This window comes from Aotus nancymaae, unplaced genomic scaffold (genome assembly GCF_030222135.1).
Source record: "Aotus nancymaae isolate 86718 unplaced genomic scaffold, 86718_ANA_hifiasm-v0.15.2.pri h1tg000051l, whole genome shotgun sequence".
Lineage (NCBI taxonomy): Eukaryota > Metazoa > Chordata > Mammalia > Primates > Aotidae > Aotus > Aotus nancymaae.
In genome coordinates, this window is record NW_026988465.1 from 22,270,309 (window position 1) to 22,289,397 (window position 19,089).

The window sequence follows — 19,089 nt, forward strand, 5'->3', positions numbered from 1 at the left end:
CACACATTTACTTCCTGTTCTTACTTTATCTATACAAAAATATGATGGGAGAACACTGCTTATAAAGTGAAACTACCCAATTGTATTAACAAAGCAATTTTTAGATTTTTGCCTTAGATTTTCCTAAAATTAGCCCAAACCGAAAATAATACTGTAAAGTCTTTCAACATATTTATGTTAAAAGGAAAATATAAGGGATGCCAAAACGATGAGATCAAAGAAAAGGACATAACTAATGTAAGCATTTAAGGTGTTACTTTTTCATAAAAACCTCTAAAACAATCTGTCAACAAGTATTTAATAAATACCACTTCTGTGCTAGTTAGGTGCATATAAAAAAAATTAAAAGTCCTATTTTTCAGCACATTCCTCAAGAAACGAAAGGTAAAGCCTTTAAAATTCTATAGGCAAAGCCTGCGTTTGTCTTCTAAAAGCTGATTCAACAGATATTCCCCTGCAAAAGGCAGCAAGCATTATTGTACCTGGAGGCTAACCAACCCAGTAGTCTATAAGATGTCTCAAGTAAGACTAAATCTACTTGGTGCAATTAGGCTCTTATTTTTCATGTGCACATATATGTGCATATGTTTTTAAAAGCCAGACACTTCAGATGTGCCATTGTGTCTGTACTCTGCACCCCACCCTCAACCTTCCCACCATGGGTAATTATATTTTTCTCTCCAGGAGTACTTTTAAATTCTTCACATCTAGCGCATCTATTCAGTTCACAATTTGGGTGCAAATAATTAGTAATTAGCTTATTCTAATTCCACTTCATCTTAACACCTAATCATCTTTAATTGCACAGGATTGAATAGAATGACAGAGAAGGAAAAAAAGGTGACAGGTGGAGGAAGAAATGAGCCCTCCAATTCAACCTTACAAGCAAGCGCTCATACAACCCTGTGTAAGATGTCACCACCTCTGCATAATGTAAAGACTGCAAAGAAGTGATGGAGGTGGAACCAACACAATAAGTCACCTCATCAAAAAAGAAAAAAGAGCTCCCTATTGAATACCCTTTTTCCTCCCACTTCAGCTGGGGAGGAACAGAATGTTTGAAACACGTTTTCCTTAGACACCTAACAGGATGTAACCCATGACATCTAATCTACATTTAAAACAATAATCAGTGATATAAGCCGTAGTAACTTACATATGATTCCAATTTCCCACCCTACTCCACTGCCTTTTTTAAGGTCGAACAACCTGACTAAACTCTAAGGGCAGCATGTTTTACTAAACCCCAGCCAACAGACCTGCGAGGTGTTTTTCTTTCCTCTATCAGAAATAGCCATGGGCAAAAGGTGGTTTAAATATCATTCTGTGACATAGCAAACAATTAACCCTATAATTCTTTTTAAAAAATCATAGCAGGTATTCGGTTGTACAAGAAATGTTCCAAAAATTGTATAACTATAAAACTACATAACTGCTGGCCTCCATTTAAAAATCATGAGGGCAAGAGAACTCGAACACCAGAAAATACTGTGGTGTTGAGTCTTCTAAAATAAGACAAAGGTTTCCCATATTTCTGAAGAAAGGAGAAAACAGCAATAGTAAAAGTCACATTTCACCAACTCAATAGAACAATCACCCACTCTCACACAAAATGCTGTAGGTATGTCTCAAGAATTTTATCTGAATTTACAAACTATAATTAAATTATAATGAAAAAATAGCAAGGACAGATGAATTAATAAATCCCAGAGCACATAAGGAACAAATTCTTAATCAAGGCTAGATTGAGTGCCACTGCTAACAGTTCCATCCTTATGATTTTACATAAAAGGAAATCAAAACTAGAGACTTCAAGGAACCGGAGGTTACACAGGTCACTGGTTCTTAACCTCTGGGATGCCACAGAATCAAATGGTGTACTTGTTTTAAAAAAAAAACCGTCCACCACAGACGTACAGAATCATAACTGTCCTGTGTGTATGTTGTGTGTATATGAGGAGGATGAGGAGGTGTGATGTGACAGAGAGAAGGGTACTGCTGAGGTATACTTTTAAAAACCATCACGGGAAGTTCTAAAACACAGCAAATTTTCAATACCATTAGGTTACTGGTATTGCCAGTCTCTGAAATGTTAGGCCATTTACAGAAGCAGTACCAATGTTCACTATAATTTCATCTCAAAGGTCCACACTGTGGGACAAAGTTAAACTGAAGCACTGTTGTAAAGCTGTTCTTTTGGTACAGACACTGAAAGAATCGCTCCATGGGGCTGAGGCAGACGACTTTACACACAGTTCCTCTGAACGGCAGGCATACTACAAGCGTGGTAAGATCGATTGTGGCAGCCACATGGGAAAATTAGTCTTGCTGCATCAACACCCTTCCTCATAATTAAATATCATAGTGAAATTATATTATGAACGTAACCTTGGCATTAACATTTCGCTAATGCCCTTCTGCTCCCATCCCAACTCTCAAATCACAAACATAAACATTCCTGAATTAAGATCAGCAAGAAGACCCTGGTTATGTCATTAAGTCATCATTCACGAGTGATCATTCACTCTTGCATATGTTTGACCATTTGGGCAAACATATGGTGCTGTGATTTTTCTTTCAAACTCCAGTTTCTGGAGAATGATAAACACATAAGATAAAACATTGCTCTGAGATGAACTGTGGAAAAGTTCCAACAGTTTGTATGCAATCTCAAAAATCTTGATGACAATTTTAACAACTGTTAAGAACATTATCAACAAACTACACACACACACACACACACACACACACACTCTTTGTAGTTTTAAAAGCTAAAACAAAAAGTAGAAGGATAAAGGCTAGAGCAAAAGTCAATGAAACAGGAAAACAGAAAATCAATGAAATCAAAAAGAAAATAAATGAAACCAAAAAGCAAGTTGTTTGAAAAGATCAAAAAAATTGGTAGATCTCTAACCTGACTGAAATGGAAAGAGAAAGAGATAACCAAATTACCAATATTGGGAATGATATTCTACAAGTATTTAAAGTATAACAAGTGGATACTATTAACCACTTTATATCAATAAATGCAACAACTTACCTAAGTATCTTAAAAGACACAAGCTACCAAAGCTCATTCAAGAAGAGAAATATAAATGCATCTATGTCATTAAGAAATATTAACAGAATTTGCAGTTTAAAACCTTCCCAGGTCAGGCACAGTGGGTCATGCCTGTAATCCCAGCACTTTGGGAGGCTGAAGAGGGTAGATCACTTGAGCTCAGCTTAGAAGTTCATGATGAGTAATGCAGAGAAACTCTGTCTCTAGAAAAAAATACAAAAATTAGCTGGGTGTGGTGATACAAGCCTGTAGTCCCAGCTACTTGAGAGGATCAGGTGGGAGGATCGCTTTGGCCTGAGAAGCCAAGGTTGTGAACCAAGATTGTGCCACTACACTCCAGCTTGAGCAAGACAGCGAGACCCTGTCTCACACACACACACACAACACAAAAAAAACCTTCTCTTTGAGAAAACTCAAGGCAAATAACTTCACCAGTAAATCCAACTAAACATTTAAGAAAAAAATTAATACTATCTAAACAAAAAAAAATTTAAGAGGAGGAACTACTTCCTAATCATTCTATAAATCCATGGTTCTCTAATAGAGAAGCCAGCCAAAAACATTCACCAAAAAAATGACAAACCAGTAACTCCCACAGAAGTCAATGCAAAACACTCTTCACAAAATTATAACACATAGAATTCAAAAATATGTAAAAATAATAATATATCATGGTTCACGCCTGTAATCCCAGCACTTTGGGAGGCCAAGGCGGCTGGATTGCAAGGTCAGGAGATCAAGACCATCCTGGCCAACATGGTGAAACCCCATCTCTACTAAAAATACAAAAATTAGCTGGGCATGGTAGTGCATGCCTGTAATCCTAGCTACTCAAGAGGCTCAGGCAGGAGACTCGCTTGAAGCCAGGAGGCGGAGGCTACAATGAGCCAGGATTGTGCCACTGCACTCCAGCCTGGTGACAGAGCAAGACAACATCTCAAAAAAGGCAAAAAGAAAGAAAGAAAGAAAAAAGAACAATATATCATGGACAAATGGGATTTATCTCAGGAGTGAAAGATTGGTATTTTAAAAACTAATGAATATAATTCACCATTTTAAGAAGCTTAAAAAAAAAGAAAACCATATGATAATCTCAATAGAAAAAACATTTGCCAAAATTCAACACTAATTCCTGATAAAAACCCTCAGCAAGCTAAAAATGAAAGAAACTTCCTAAACCAGATAAAGGGCATCTATTTAAACAACCTACACCTAACGTCACACTTAGTGGTGAAATAATGAATGCTTTCCCTCAAAGACTAGGAATAAGGCAAGAAGATCTGCTCTTGCCACTTTCATTTAGTACTGTCTTGCAGGTACCAGAAGAATTGTCATGGTCTGAGATTTTACCCTACGTGTAAGCCAGTAAGTTAGCCTATCACTGTTTCATTGATGCTGCAGAAGACAGGAGACGCCTGGGTCAGAGACCTAGGATTTCATGATTCATGGCACAACAAAAGGCATGTACACCATATTTGCGTAGATTTCCCTGCCCTGAAAGTCCCACAGGGCAACATGAAGGGATTCCGATGGATGCCTGCACACACAGTAGAGGCTGCTTACAAGAAAGGAATCCTTGGATTTTGGAAATCTACTATTTTCATGGTAAGAAGTAAGCAAACTTGTTCTTTGTTCAACAGTGAACTATTCCACCATCCCACAAGGATGCTCACTGCAATTATAACCCTGGAAAATAGCCTGGGCAAAGAGCAGTCACAGCACTCAATTCTTGGCATACCCAGCAAAATATGTAGGAGTATGATAGTAATGGAGGAATATCCCAACAGCAGTAAGACTAGACAAAGAAATAAAAGTCACCCATATTAAAAATAAAAGGTACCTATCCATATTCACAAACGACATCACTTTTGTAAAAAATGATGAAATCTATTTTTAAAAGCCATTAGAATATGAGAGTATAGCAAGATAGCAGGATATAAGGTCAATATGCAAAAATTGATTATATTTCTAATACCAGCAAGAGACTACTAAAAACTGAAATTTAAAAAAATAACACAGTTTACACTAGCATCAAAAAATATTAAACACTTAGGAATAAATTTAAAGATGTATAAGACCTGAACACTGAAAGCCACAACAAAATAGACTCGGAAAAATTGAAAAAGACCCAAACAAATGGAGAAATAATATAGTCTTCTTAGGTTAGAAGACTATACATTACTAAGATGCCAGTTCTTCCTCAAATTGATTTAAAATTTCATTTTAATATCAGCCAAAATTTCAGCAAGCTTTTCGTATAAACAGGTGTTTCTAAAATTCATATGGAATTGCAAAGGACTTAGAATCACTACAACAATTTTGAAAAAGCAGCAAAACGCTGGAGGACTAACACTATCTGATTTCAAATTTTGTTGTAAACAAGCCACAATAATAAAGAGAGTATGAGACTGGCATGAAGATAAACAAATAGACCAAGGAGACAGGCTCAGAGTTCAGAAACAGATTCACACTTACACGGACTACTGAATTTCCACAAAGGTGAAAATAAGCTCAGCAAGGAAACAATAGTCTTTTTAACAAATGTTACTGGAACAAGTGAATATACTATACATATGAGGGGAAAAAAAGATAAACTAAAAAAAAATTTAATCTATACATAGGTTTATATACAAAAATTACTTCAAAATGGATCATAGGCCCACACATGTAACCTAAAGCTGCAACACTCCTGGAAGATAAAGAACATTCTGTGACTTTGAGTTAAGCAAAGATTTATTCAGTATGATACTAAAAGCACAATTCATAAAAGAAATATTGATAAATTGAACTTCATCAACATTTAAAACTTCTGCTCTTTGAAAGAACTGTTAAGGGAATGAAAAGACAAGCCACAGACTAAGAGAAACTATCTGACAAAGGCTTTGTATCCAGAATATATATATTTTTAAACTCTCAAAATTCAATAACAAAACAGCCCAATTTTTATAATGGCAAAAGAAGATCATGCTGGCAAATAAACAGATGAAAAGATCCTCAACATGTTCTGTCATCAGGAAAATGTGAATTAAAACCACAATGAAAAAACACTACATACCTGTTGAATGGGTAACATTAAAAAGACTGACCAGAACTCTCATATGCTGCTGGTGGCAACGTAAAATGGTACAACCACTGTGGAAAAGTGTGACAGTTTCTCCAAAAGTTAAACATGTAACTACCATTTGACTCAGCCATTCTAGGTAATTACACATGGGAAATGAACATACATGTCCAATCAAAAACTTGTAGTTAAATATTCATAGCAGCTTTATTCATCACAGCCAAAATGGGAAAAAACCCAAATGCCCATCATCAGGTGAATGGATAAACAAACTGTAATAAAGCCACCCAATTGAACACTAGTCAGCAACAAAAAGAATAAACTATTGAAACATGCAACAAAATAAATCAATCTCAAAATAATGAAACTGGAGGTGGCGGAGAGAGAGGATTAGGAAAAACAGCTAATGCATGCTGGGCTTGATACCTAAGTGATGGGTAAATAGGTGCAGCAAACCACCATGGCACACGTTTACCCATGTAATAAACTTGCACTCCCAGAACTAAAAACAAAATTAAAAATTGAAATCATAGTAATAATTAAACTGACTGAAACAGGGCAGACAGGAAGGAGTATACATTGTATGACACCATTCATATAAAATTCTTTAAAATGCCAACTACAGCAACCAAAAGCAGATACTTGCATGTTGACTGCAGATGGAGAGGAGGGCCAAGAGAGTCATACATGTGTCGACACTTAGCAAATTGTACACTTTAATTTATTGCAGTTAAAGCCCAATAAAACTATTTTTTAACCTGCATTTTATTAACTCCAAAGAATGCATTTATCACTATATTCCCACTAAGGCCTAGATATAGTACCATTTAATTGCTATGACATTTTAGTGTTAAAGCATGTCTTATATACTCTCTAAGGAACAGTATTCTCACCTTTACATTGTTAGTTAAGAGAAGAGCTAATTAATTCTTCACAAACTGAGTGTTTTCCTTATGAGAACGAATTCCCAACTCCTGTCCACACAGCCAGTGTTAAGTCTCTCATTCCGAAAATTTAATCTTCCCTGACTTTTTTTATCCACATTGTCTCACGGAACATTTTAGGGTTCCAGGAATCCAAGAAAGATGGTGACCTTGCAGTGAGAGCTCTGTTGTTTACACTCACCTGAGCTGACTTGCTGCAAACGACGCCATGAATCTCCAAGTAGCTGAAGGTTAACTCGAGCTGCAATTGAGGGGAAAAGAGGAAAGAAAAGACCTGTAATGAGGGTTTCAAAACATATAATTCAAGGTTTAAAAAAAAATGCTACAACTAGAAACACCCCAAGAGCAAATAAGACATTGGGTATCTTCTGAAAGCAACTTGGTTTAATATCTCCATTCATTCCACAAGATGGAGATGACTTATCAAATTTCAGAAAAAGTATTACTTACTTTACTAACAAGAAAAGAAAGGAAGCTGCATGCCTGACTTTTAAAATTTCATCCTGGGACAAACCTAATAGTAGAAGCTGGTATCAAAGTAATTGTAGTTTTGCCATTAAAAGTAATAGCAAAAAACGTGATTACTTTTGCATGAACCTAAAAAGTTTTTGCACTTATCCACTATTTATTCATTGAAAAATGAATGTATGGAAGAAACCATCTAAACACGTTTTTCCCTTTTTCACTTCAAAATTTTGCCTCAGAAAGTCCTATCAGGATAAAGTCAATGTTGTTTTTCCCTTCTTTCTAAACCTTTAGTTATTTGTTACACTCTGACCACTTATCAGAGTCATCCATCCTACTACTGTCTTCCATAACAATTCATAGTTTGAATGGATTTAGAGAAATAAATCTATATTTATCCAAATTAAATCCATATTTCCACAAATACAATACTTCAGAATTTTAAATTGTGCTTAAATGAAATCAGAGTTAAACAAAAGTCCTGTCTCTGCATGTAGATAAATGATGATTTGTTTCCTCTCTATTTTAACAAGTGACCTCCCGTCTCCTATAATCATCAGCAGTTCTTTCTTTAAAATATCTCCAGTCTTTCACTCTTTACCTATTTTTCCTGATAAACAGCCACTATTCTTTCTTCCCGGTTTTTCCCATTACAGCAAATAATCACAGGGCAAGAAGCTAGAGACATTCAGAGAACGAGTTGGGTCAATGTGTTTTACCCTCCCGCGTTAAACCTAGAAATATAATGATAAAAGAACACACCCAGAACCAAACCCACGAGAGATTTATTTCTGCTCCCCAGTGGTATGTTGTACCATGATACCTTGGTAGGATACATTTTAGAGTAGAAAACCCCTGAATCTCCAGTTAAACATCTCAAAGTATACTGATGAGCTGTGGAGGTAGAAAAACAACTCATTTCATTATTCACTTGATCAACTGACAGTCACTTATCAAAAGCCCACTATGTGCCAGTATTGGAAACACACACAGGAATGAGACATGTGTTTCGTCCTCCAAGAGTTAAATGCAGCATTTAAGGCACGTGTTTAAAAGCATTCAATTAGAGTTGAAGTTTTCTTGCCTATCATTATCAAGACGTATACATAATTTGGTTTTGAAAAGTCGTTTAAAGCAGGAAATTATTTTCTAAAAAGTATACATACCTTCCCTCATTATTTTAATTTAAAGCTTATGAACAGATATTCATTACCCTTTAATATTGCGCCAAAGTTTTTCTTTCAGTTAAGCCCACTGGCTGGCCCTCCAATGGCCTTTCTGCATAAGCCATACCCACAAGCATGGCTTCCTGCTTCCAATTTAAGTCTCTTTAAAAATGCAGAACTGGCTGGGCACTGTGGCTCATGCTTCTAATCCCAGCTCTTAGGGAGGCAGAGGCGGGAGGATAGCCTGAGCCCAGGAGTTCGAGACCTGCCTGGGCAATATAGCGAGACCGGTGCTCTATTTAAAACAAAAACAAAAACAAAAACAAAAAAGCAGAACTGCAAAATACTTGCAAAGCAGTATGAGGGCAAACGTTTTCTAGATTATTATACTCCTCACCACCCCTCCCCCAACAATAAAGTTGTCCAGTCTTTAAGACAGCAATTTCAGTAATTCACTTTCATCAATGTTCAATATGTCATAGATACTCTTCTTTTGCACTCATATTTCATTGCTGCATAAAATAGCTTTCATTAAAAATATTTGCTATTATGACTACCTTAAACAGGTTTAGGAATAAACCCATGACCCTCAATGAGCATCTCATTCAGTGGGTGGGAGCAGGTGTGAATAGGTGTGAACAGGTTTCCTCTCTTACAGGCTAACAGCCAGGAAGAGAGCTAGCATCAGTCAGCATCCAGGGCCACCTTTGGTCAATTTAGCTCAGGCAGATTAGCTGGAGGTCAATTAAGATGCTTCTACTGTACCTGCGTGCTGTCTCTGGAGTAGCAGTAACAGTGCTGGGGAGCGAGGAAAGAGTGGTGACATTTCATCTAGGCCCTGAGGAATGACTTCAAGTCCCTCAAACAAACAAGGAGTGTAGAGGGAAATTCACGCAGCAGAAAAAGAATTTAGGAAGAAACTAAAAGGAGCAAATCAATTAGGGTGTCTGGCCGAGCCTGTGATTAGTCAAAGGTCCAGGTTATTATTAACAGTGAGAAAGGAAGTCTCTAAAACACTGAAAGACATCACAGCAAGATTCAAATCATTCTCTTATCTCATCTATGGCTATTTTTATTAGGGCTTTGCTCCTAGTCCCCACAACCCATCATCTACTCCAAACCACACAAAGACAGTTGTCACTGGGTTACATTTATGGGCAAGAAGAGGCAGGAAGGCTAGTTAGGAAGCTGAGACCGATGTAGGCTGCATGAAGACCTGAGGACATTTTTTAGTTAGAAATTATACAACAGAAATTAGTGATAATTCACAACAGAAATTAGTGAATTATCAGATAAGACGAAAAACTGAACCCAGACTGTCAATAGCTTTTCCACCAATCACCTGCTCACCTCACACCCAAACCCTAGCGAGACAGTGTCCATCCCACCGGCAACAGAGCAGATGTAAACGTGACCAAGAGACTGTCCTTAAGTAACTCCCACTCTTCCCCAGGCAGCAGTCCACACTTCAGCTCCTCAGCCAGGCCTCGGCCAGGTCCATCTTTCTGAGTTGTTTCCCTCCCACCACCACCTCCTCCACAACCCTCAGTCCACACTCCAGCTCCCCAAATGCACTGTGGTCTTTCAAACCGCTAAGCCTTTTGACCAGTATAAAAACTTATTTGCCTGGTTGATGGGTGATTTTTCAGCCTGTCCTCTCTGCAAACCCTTCCTTGATCTCATAATGACCCACCCCTTGAAAGAAAAGTTGGGGCCTTCTGGGGTGAAGGCACAGTTCTATTTCTTCATCTGGGTGTGGCTGCAGAAGTACTTGCTTTGTAGTTAATTACTGAGATGTGTATCTCTGTTTTGTGCATTTGACTATATATGTTATACATTTCACAATAAAATGACAAAAGAAAACATGTTTAATTAATCAGCCACCAAAGAAAAGAGAAGACGTCTATGTCACAGTCAGCGTTTTACAATAATGCACTTTTTTGTTTTTATTTTTATTTTTTTGAGACAGAGTTTCACTCTGTCGCCCAGGCTGGAGTGCAGTACTGTGATCTCGGCTCACTGTAACCTCTGCCTCCCAGGTTCAAGTGATTCTATGCTTCAGCCTCCCAAGTAGCTGGGATTACAGGCACATGCCACCATGCCCAGCTAATTTCTTTATTTTTAGTAGAGAGGAGACTTCGCCAGGTTGGTCAGGCTGGCCTCGAACTCCTGACCTTGTGATCTGCCTGCCTTGGCCTCCCAAAGTGCTGGGATTACAGGCGTCAGCCACCACACCCAGCCTACGCTAATGTTCTAAATATAATTATTTCTCCAGAAAATTATTATCATTGACATTGGTTTTATTTCTCAGTCAAGTCTTAAGCTGGCACATGAAAACCAGCCTTCTCTAAGGGGGAAAGCTGCAAGCAGATCACTGTGGAAGAAAATCTGCCTTCCTTTATTTCTGATGCTGACATATCAGCAACCAGAACCCATGTTCAAACTACCCTGGCCAGGCTGGCTGTGAAACATTATGTGTATCATGGGACGGACGCAAGCCTTTCCTCAGGGGCAGAGCAAGGAGGGGGCAGAATAAGGTCATCCAGCAAAAGGCAGGCAGGTGACTTCACAAAAGGTAACACACTTCCCCTGTGTCACAACGCGGTAGGGTATACATATTATTTAGCAGTCTTCTATTAATAGAGTGCTTGAATATTTTCCTAACCCATAAAATTTCCTTCTGTAATTAATTTCTCACCAGTGGGATAATGTCTAATTAACTTCCTCATATCATGCCTTCAGGTATTTTAACATACACATAGTTTAGTCCAACTTCATTGACATAGTAATTTATTTATAAAACATAATAAACATACAGGCTCACTTTATATTCTCTAAAGGGGTTTGGGCCAGTGGCATCTCCCCAAAAGTCAGTGCAAATAATGCAAATTGTAAGACTAGAAGTCCCAAAAGATCCATTTCACTTGTACCAGAAACATTATAGCGCCCTAACTTGGCACATAAGTCAGAATTTACAAAACAGTGGCTAATGTTAAATTTTAAGAAACAAGAAAGGACTAATGAGCAAATAACACTGCAGCCCAAACAGCATAGCACAATAAGGCTGAAAGTTTCTACCAGACCTTACCCGTTTTCCTGTGTATGTGGTCAGGGGAAGCAGTGTTGTTAAGCAGAGGCTTTGCAGCCAGCCTCTCCGGATTAGAATCACACATGTGCCACATATGAGTGGAAGTTTAACCTTGGTCAAGTTACTGAACCTCCTTGTGCCTCAGTTTTCTCAACAATAAAAAAGATAATAATAAGACTTAAGGCTCTCATAAGATTCTGTTAAGGATTATTTACTAAAACAATACTCCAGTAAATGTTATCACCTTTTCAGAAAAAAAATCCCAATTTCTTATGACCATTCAGTCCATATCCTATAAAAATGATAAACCCCTTTTAGTTAACATAAAAGAAGTCATTATTGTGATTAATTCACAAACTATCCGTTCAAATTTTGCACCAAATCATGAAGGCCATCTCACGAAAAATGTAATATATCTCCTTTAGAGAGCAGAGTGGTGCCTTGTTATTTTTTATAAGCAACATCAGAGTAGATGGAGAACAGCTGAGATGGTTACATTTCTGGTAGTGTACTCTTTAAAGTTATGACAGTTATTTCCCACATGACTAAAGTCTTAGAAAAATCTGCCAGTACTGGTCCGAAGGAAATAAGAAGTAGACTTAAAGTGGAGATCAAGCCCTAGTCGAAAGAGAAAAATAACTGGGACATGGAGCACAAAATCCGTCACTGATTTTCTTGGGATGCCTTTACAAAAAAGAGAAGGAACAAAGGAGAAAAAAAAATGTTTGTCGTTACCTTTAGGTGCTTCTGGGAAGAAGGAAGGAAAACTTGAAAGTGCTAAGAGAAATCTGAAAACAGCTGAAATCAGAAGTCTATGTAAGTGAGGTATGTGTGTGCTGTGTTGCAGTATGTGAGTGTCTGTGCATGCACACATGTAAGAATGCATAAGTGTGTGTGTGTGTGTGTGTGTGTGTGTGTCTGCAATGAGTGCGCGTGAGTGCTGAAAGGAGGACTTCATCCACACTTACCTTGGTGGGGATTCGCGCTGTTACCAGGAAGGCTCGGCATGACGTAAGCACCTGTAAGACAGAAGCAGCAGCATCAGTTTAAGCACCAAAAAGTGGGCCCAGTGGGCTTTGGTGCTTCTACGGGGGTTTAATGATACCAAAGCCGCAGAAGGCCACAGGCTTGGCTCCTGTCATGTAAGAAGAATTAAGACCTGGGACAGCTTCTTGGTCTCATAAAACGAGTTTTAACTTAAAGAGTCCCTGTATCAAAGTTCTTTCAGAATGAATCGCAGGTGAAATCTCTAGAGGGGAAGTCAGGCAGCAGCCCAAAAACCCAACAGGTTATTCAGATTAACTAAAACAGGTCTCTGTGATAGTAAAATACAGAGTCACAAGTCTCACTATATCAACAGTCAATTCAATGGAAAAAAACAAGAACTAAGTACTCATTTGCACTTCCCAAATTACAACCACCACCCACATTTGCCCTCTCGCTTTCCATTCTTTGTACTGTAGCTAACATTTAAATAATGCACAGATCGAAATCAGGCTAAGCTTCCAAAAACTCATCCCTAACTTTGCTTCTCAGCTGTCCCTCTCTCAGTCTTAGAACATTTATGGAAGTTTCCTTTTTGACACTCAGCTAAGAACATACATACAGCCTGTGGGGTCCCATATGCCTATAGGTTCCATTTACCTAGCAGAGGCCTACGTGAATACAAAGGGGCTGAGCTAGAAGTTCAGATCTTGAGCCAGGATGGTACATCCACAAGGCTTACTGCAAAACTTTCCACTCTGCAACTTTGAGATTCAGGCAGGCCTCATAAGTCTTTTCAATAAAGAAAGAAAACTCTGGGGCCGGGCACAGTAGCTCACACCTGTAATCTCAGCACTTTGGGAGGCAGAAGCAGGCAGGCAGATCACAAGGTCAGGAGATTGAGACCATCCTGGCTAACATCGTGAAACCCCGCCTCTACTAAAAATACAAAAAATTAGCTGGGCGTGGTGGCACATGCCTGTGGTCCTAGATACTCGGGAGGCTGAGGTAGAAGAACTGCTTGGACCCAGGAGGTGGAGGTCGCGGTTGAGCAGAGATTGCACCACTGCACTCCCGCCTGGGCGACAGAGTGAGACTTCGTCTCAAAAAGGGAAGGAAAAAAAAAAAGAAAAGAAAGAAAACTACAAGGTTTCTCAAGTCCTGATGGGAGAACTGCCCTTTTTTCATTTTCCAAATAACTTCCTTGTCACTAAAGCCTGTATTTAGCAAGTTATGCTTACGTGCTAGTTTAAGAATGCTAGATTAGAGCAAAACTGTAGAAAGTCAAAAACACTGGGACCTCAGGTTGCTAAAGGACTTATCCAAAGTCAAACAGCTTTACCCAGACACAACCCAGGGCAAGAACGGCTAATCTGAGTACAGAAAGTGAATCAAGGCTATGCCCCTGTGGCCCTTCCCTAGTCTCTCAACTCCAAATAGAAACAGTACATTTTCTATAAAATCCTTTTTGAATAATCATATGTCATCACTGTAGGGGATAACTCAAGCCAGAAGTATTTATGAGACAGATGAAAAGAGAAGTAATCTGACACTGGCTGGGAAAGTGTGGTAAGAGCAGGTGGGGAAAGTTGAGGGAAAAGACACAGCCCATTTCAAGACCTTTCACCCAGATGCCACAGTCACGGTTATTCACAGGATCAGGATACTTTTACCTGGTATCATTTTCACGACCTGATTTTAGAGTTGGTGTGCTCTAGAAAGCACTCGTAAATGACTTCTAAAAGTGTAGGCAGCAAGTGTCTTCTCAATGCCACGGCAGCGTGTCAGTCTCATAAAAGTGTAGGCAACAGATGATGTCTATCTTTGAATATTCCATATGCTGTGAACCAAACCGCAGATTTTCCCTGAGGAATTTATCCTTATTTTTACACCCTCCTAAGGCCTTGGGGGCAAGGGAATGGGACGTAGCAACAGGTAGTAGAAAGGAAAGGGAAGGGACGAAGTACGTCCAGGATGAGTGCGTGCAGGTCAAGTGTAGCCAGGTAGCAGGACTGGCTGCATAATTTGTAGGGACATTGTTCAACTACGATTAAGAATTTCAAGATGATAACAATAAGGTATTAACCCAGTGTAGGGAAGTGACGTCACTCACTTCAAGGTCATTTTACGGGAGAAACAGAATTCACATGCTTGGGGCGGAAGGCATGGCATCCTGCTTGTAGGGTGTTCAACTCTTTTTGTTTGCTCAAGATGTTTCCAGTTTCAGGGCTAAGAATCCTGCATACCGCGAAACTGGGACTGTTGGTCAATCTACTAGCTTGAATTTTGGAATCAGAAAGACTTACATTCAGATTTTGGCTCTGCCACTTTCCAGCTGTATCTACCTGTTAACGCCAAAGCCTGTGTCCTTAACCACTGCACTGTATCTACACGTTACTACTCAATCGCACCTCCCTGTGCTCTAGCCCCTGGTGGGTTAGGGTTAGTGTTAGGGTTAAGGTTAGGGTCCTTGTGCTCTAGCCCCTGTCAGACGTGTCCTGTGCAACTGTACAGGCTGCAGGCCATAAAGCTGTCCCTGAGTCGCTGCTACCCGTTGTCGAGCATTTTCTATGTACCATGAATAGGTGAACACCTTGAGTAGAGTGACATACTTAATCCTCACAACAACTATGCTTGATGTGATTACTCCCATTTTACAAATGAATAAACTGAGACTCAGCAATGTAACTCACTTCAAGGTCATTCAATTAGAGCAGAAATCATTTATAAAAGCATCAGAGTATAAAAGGTACTTAAGAAGAGTATAATTTAAATCTCACAGCTTCATTAACACCAAAACTGATGTTCTTAACCACCAGGCTATATTTACATGTTACCACCTAATCCTGCCTCCTTGCATTCTAGCCCCTGGAAGATCAGTTACAGTGAAGGTAGGAAGGGACAGCCCAGGGCAGCCGTGACTGGGAGAGACCCACAAAGCTCCCAGCTCGGAGTACCTTTTTCAACATTCCAAGTTAGTTTCTAAAATGCTCTTTTTAAATCCAAGTATGCCCTGGAGAACTGAACTCTTCTGTCATCAGCACTGGTTACTCTTTGGCTAATACTGCAGTACTCAGGGAATTAAGAGTTTGCAGGCCTTTTGCAAAAGGGCAAGAGATCATTTTGTTGCAAAAGACACACAGGGTTGGATAAATGGCATCAGACTGTCAAAAGAAGCATGACAGTAATGAAGAGGAATGGGGAAAGGGAGATAAAAGGCACCAGAGACAGGCTTGGCCTGCACGGCCATTTGCCTGGGCCTGGGGAGCAGGATACAAGTTTAGAGCTCATCTTAAAGGATGAAATACTCACCTTCCCTGAACTAAGCTCCACAGTGCATCTAGCACCTTCTACTCCAGTTCAGCCCCAGGATATGACCCCTCTTTCAAATATTGCTCATTCCCCATAGCGGAAAAGAAAAAGAAACAAGACAAAAATACTGACAGCCATGATCACAAGCATGGCTACAGGAAGCCAGTCCCCTATTCTCACCGTGTCGCCCTTTTTAGTATTTACAAAGCGGCACACACATTTCTCTCTCTTCCAGGGGTACTGGTATGATCAATCCGCAATCTTTCCAAAAAGCTTAGGTCCTCAAAACCTCTGCATACAGGTAAAATAACCAAAAAATCATAAAACTCACAGGCAGAAAGGTCCCAATATCACATGGTCAAAGACCTAAAATTCCCTGAGTTTGTATATCACCTGACAGCAGGTCCAGAGAAACTCGTCGACTCACAGCTAGCAGGTGGCTAAGCTGGAACTAGGAGCTGCAACTCCTCACTCTCAGTCTATTAACTCTCTACTTTCACCTCCTATTAGCAACAAGGTCCAAGGCCAAGAGCCACAGACAGGAACCTGTAGCCTCCTCAGTATTCATAAAATATGTTTAACTCTGTGAACTTTCCTTCAAAGGAATCCAGGATCCTCTCACAAACATAGTAATAACTGCCAGTATTTGTTGGGTACACTGTTCTCATAGGTTTGGGTATGTTACCATATTTAATCTTCACAGCACCCTATGAGGAAAACACTATTATAATCTCCATGTTAAGATGAAGAAACAGGCACATACAGATTCTGTAATTTGTGCAGGTCACCCAGCAAGGAGGTGGCAGGGTTGGGACTTGAACCTGGATGGTCTGGCTCCAGAGACGGTGTTCCTAATGACTTATACTGGCTGTCAAATCTCAACTTTCCAAAAACTAGATTCCTCAATAGTCCACACACATGGAAACATAGATGAGTCATGGACCTTTACAGCCAGAAAGAAGCAAATAGGTAAAAGGACCAGCAGTACAATGAGAGATGTTTGGCTATCATAAGGAAAAGGACCAATCCCTACTGGTCTGTGTGTCTCCTTCTGTCTCTTTCTATGCACCCCATCTTCTGTTAGTCTCTGTCTCTCTGTCTGAATGTCTCTCTCCTCTCTGTTCTGTACCTGTCTGCATGATTCTACGTGCACCGCTCAGTCCATCTGTGCCTCTCTTCACTGGATCCCCTCCCCTCCTCTGACGCCCCTCTCTGCTACTGCTGCCACTGTCCCCCATACCCCACCCCATCTTGCTTCATCTCCTTTCCCTCCGCTGGTGCCCTCCTCCCTTGCCTTCATTCTGCCCTCCATTCCCCAGCCTTTTCTCTATGAGAATCAATTGAGAGCTTGTCATTTTATTTATTCCTTTTGCAAGACAATAGACACCCATCACAGAAGAAAGACTGCATTCTGGAAAAGTATTTCATTTGTAACACAGTCACAGAAAAACTTGAACAAAATATGAACCCAAAATAATCACATACTTTTTGACATCATTACACAATGAGCACACTGGTAATTAAGTGATTACAAGGTCCCCTGTGAGAATCTAATTAATAAGTCTTTTCTTTTTTTTTTTGAGACGGAGTTTCGCTCTTGTTACCCAGGCTGGAGTGCAATGGCGCGATCTCGGCTCACCGCAACCTCCGCCTCCTGGGTTCAAGCAATTCTCCTGCCTCAGCCTCCAGAGTGGCTGGGACTACAGGCGAGCGCCACCATGCCCAGCTAATTTTTGTATTTTTAGTAGAGACGGGGTTTCACCATGTTGACCAGGATGGTCTCAATCTCTTGACCTCGTGATCCACCCATCTCGGCCTCCCAAAGTGCTGGGATTACAGGCATGAGCCACCGCACCCGGCCATTAATTAGTCTTAAAAACTAATCTCAAACATGCACCCAAACAACTGAAATACAACAGCAATAACTAGCACAAGGAATCAGCTGGCCATTCCTCCCTTTGACAATTGTTGCCCTTTAGGGAATAACTCTCCCACTACCAGCCAGCGGTGTGGGGGGGTCAGGTGACCTGCCCTCTCCAGAACAATCACCACAAGAGGTTTCTAGAGGCCACTGACAGGGTATGAACTAGGGTCAGAATATTTAAAACAAGCGGAGAGCTGGGCGTGGTGGCTCACACCTGTAGTTCCAACTACTCGGGAGGCTGTGGTGGGAGGATCTGGAGCCCAAGAGTTGGAGGTTACAGTGAGCTATGATGGTGCCACTGCACTCCAGCCTAAGTGACACAGCAAGACCTCATCTCTAAAAATAAGAAAAATAAAAAATAAAAAGAGGGAAAAAAAGAAACCAGAATGGTCATGTGGACTCACCTTTTGAGTAAAGATCAACTTTGTAACGATAGGTTACATAAGGATCTAATGATCATTTCTGCCTTAACCCAGCAATAATAGGGTTCACAATCTGTACCCCTCTGGGTCAAGTCCCTTTCTTTAAAGGTATTTTACAGGCGGTGGAAGTACACAGTGTTCTTCAGAAGTTGGATACAGATCAAAATAATTTGTCTGAAAAGAAACACATCCATAAGGGAGCCCAGGCTTTGAAGGAAGACTGCTAAGCCACGGAAGCTTTGTGCAGGATGGTCCCCATTTCCGGTGGTCAGCAAAGGTCTCCAGAGGCACAGGGAGTTCGCAGAAAATGTGGAAGGAGATGGGAGGTGGAATAGATGAAATCTTCCAAAGCTGACCCAGTCTTTCCTAAGACTGTACCCACTTGTGAGCACAACACGGCAGCAACATTTTAAAGCAAGAGTGAAAATTACAAATACTACTGTTACAAGCCAGACTGTGACTCTTGTTTTATCAACACAAACTAAGCCAATTAATGAGGCTACATTCATACTAGAAACCCTAGTCAACTCAGTCTCCCAGGCTGTTTGGTTCCAAAACTGCCCTGGGATTTATATCTTCAGAGGATTTTTAGTGCACACACGTGGTTTCTAGCAGGGTCGGGGTGGCTGCACAGGACACATCCTCTGTGACTTGCCAGAAAG

The 19,089-nt window shown here is 40.1% G+C and overlaps 1 protein-coding gene across 9 annotated transcripts in view; it reads right to left on the reverse strand.

The window, feature by feature from the left end:
• The window catches only part of CARMIL1 (capping protein regulator and myosin 1 linker 1), a 342,171-nt gene that overhangs the window by 181,606 nt on the left and 141,476 nt on the right, over positions 1 to 19,089 (reverse strand). For all 9 annotated transcript variants that reach the window (XM_064363059.1, XM_064363058.1, XM_064363055.1 and 6 more), the window contains exons 3-4: positions 12,754 to 12,804; positions 7,248 to 7,307 (exon numbers count right to left, since the gene is read on the reverse strand). In XM_064363059.1, the coding sequence (XP_064219129.1) occupies positions 7,248 to 7,307; positions 12,754 to 12,804 (111 nt within the window). The remainder of the gene's footprint in view (positions 1 to 7,247; positions 7,308 to 12,753; positions 12,805 to 19,089) is intronic.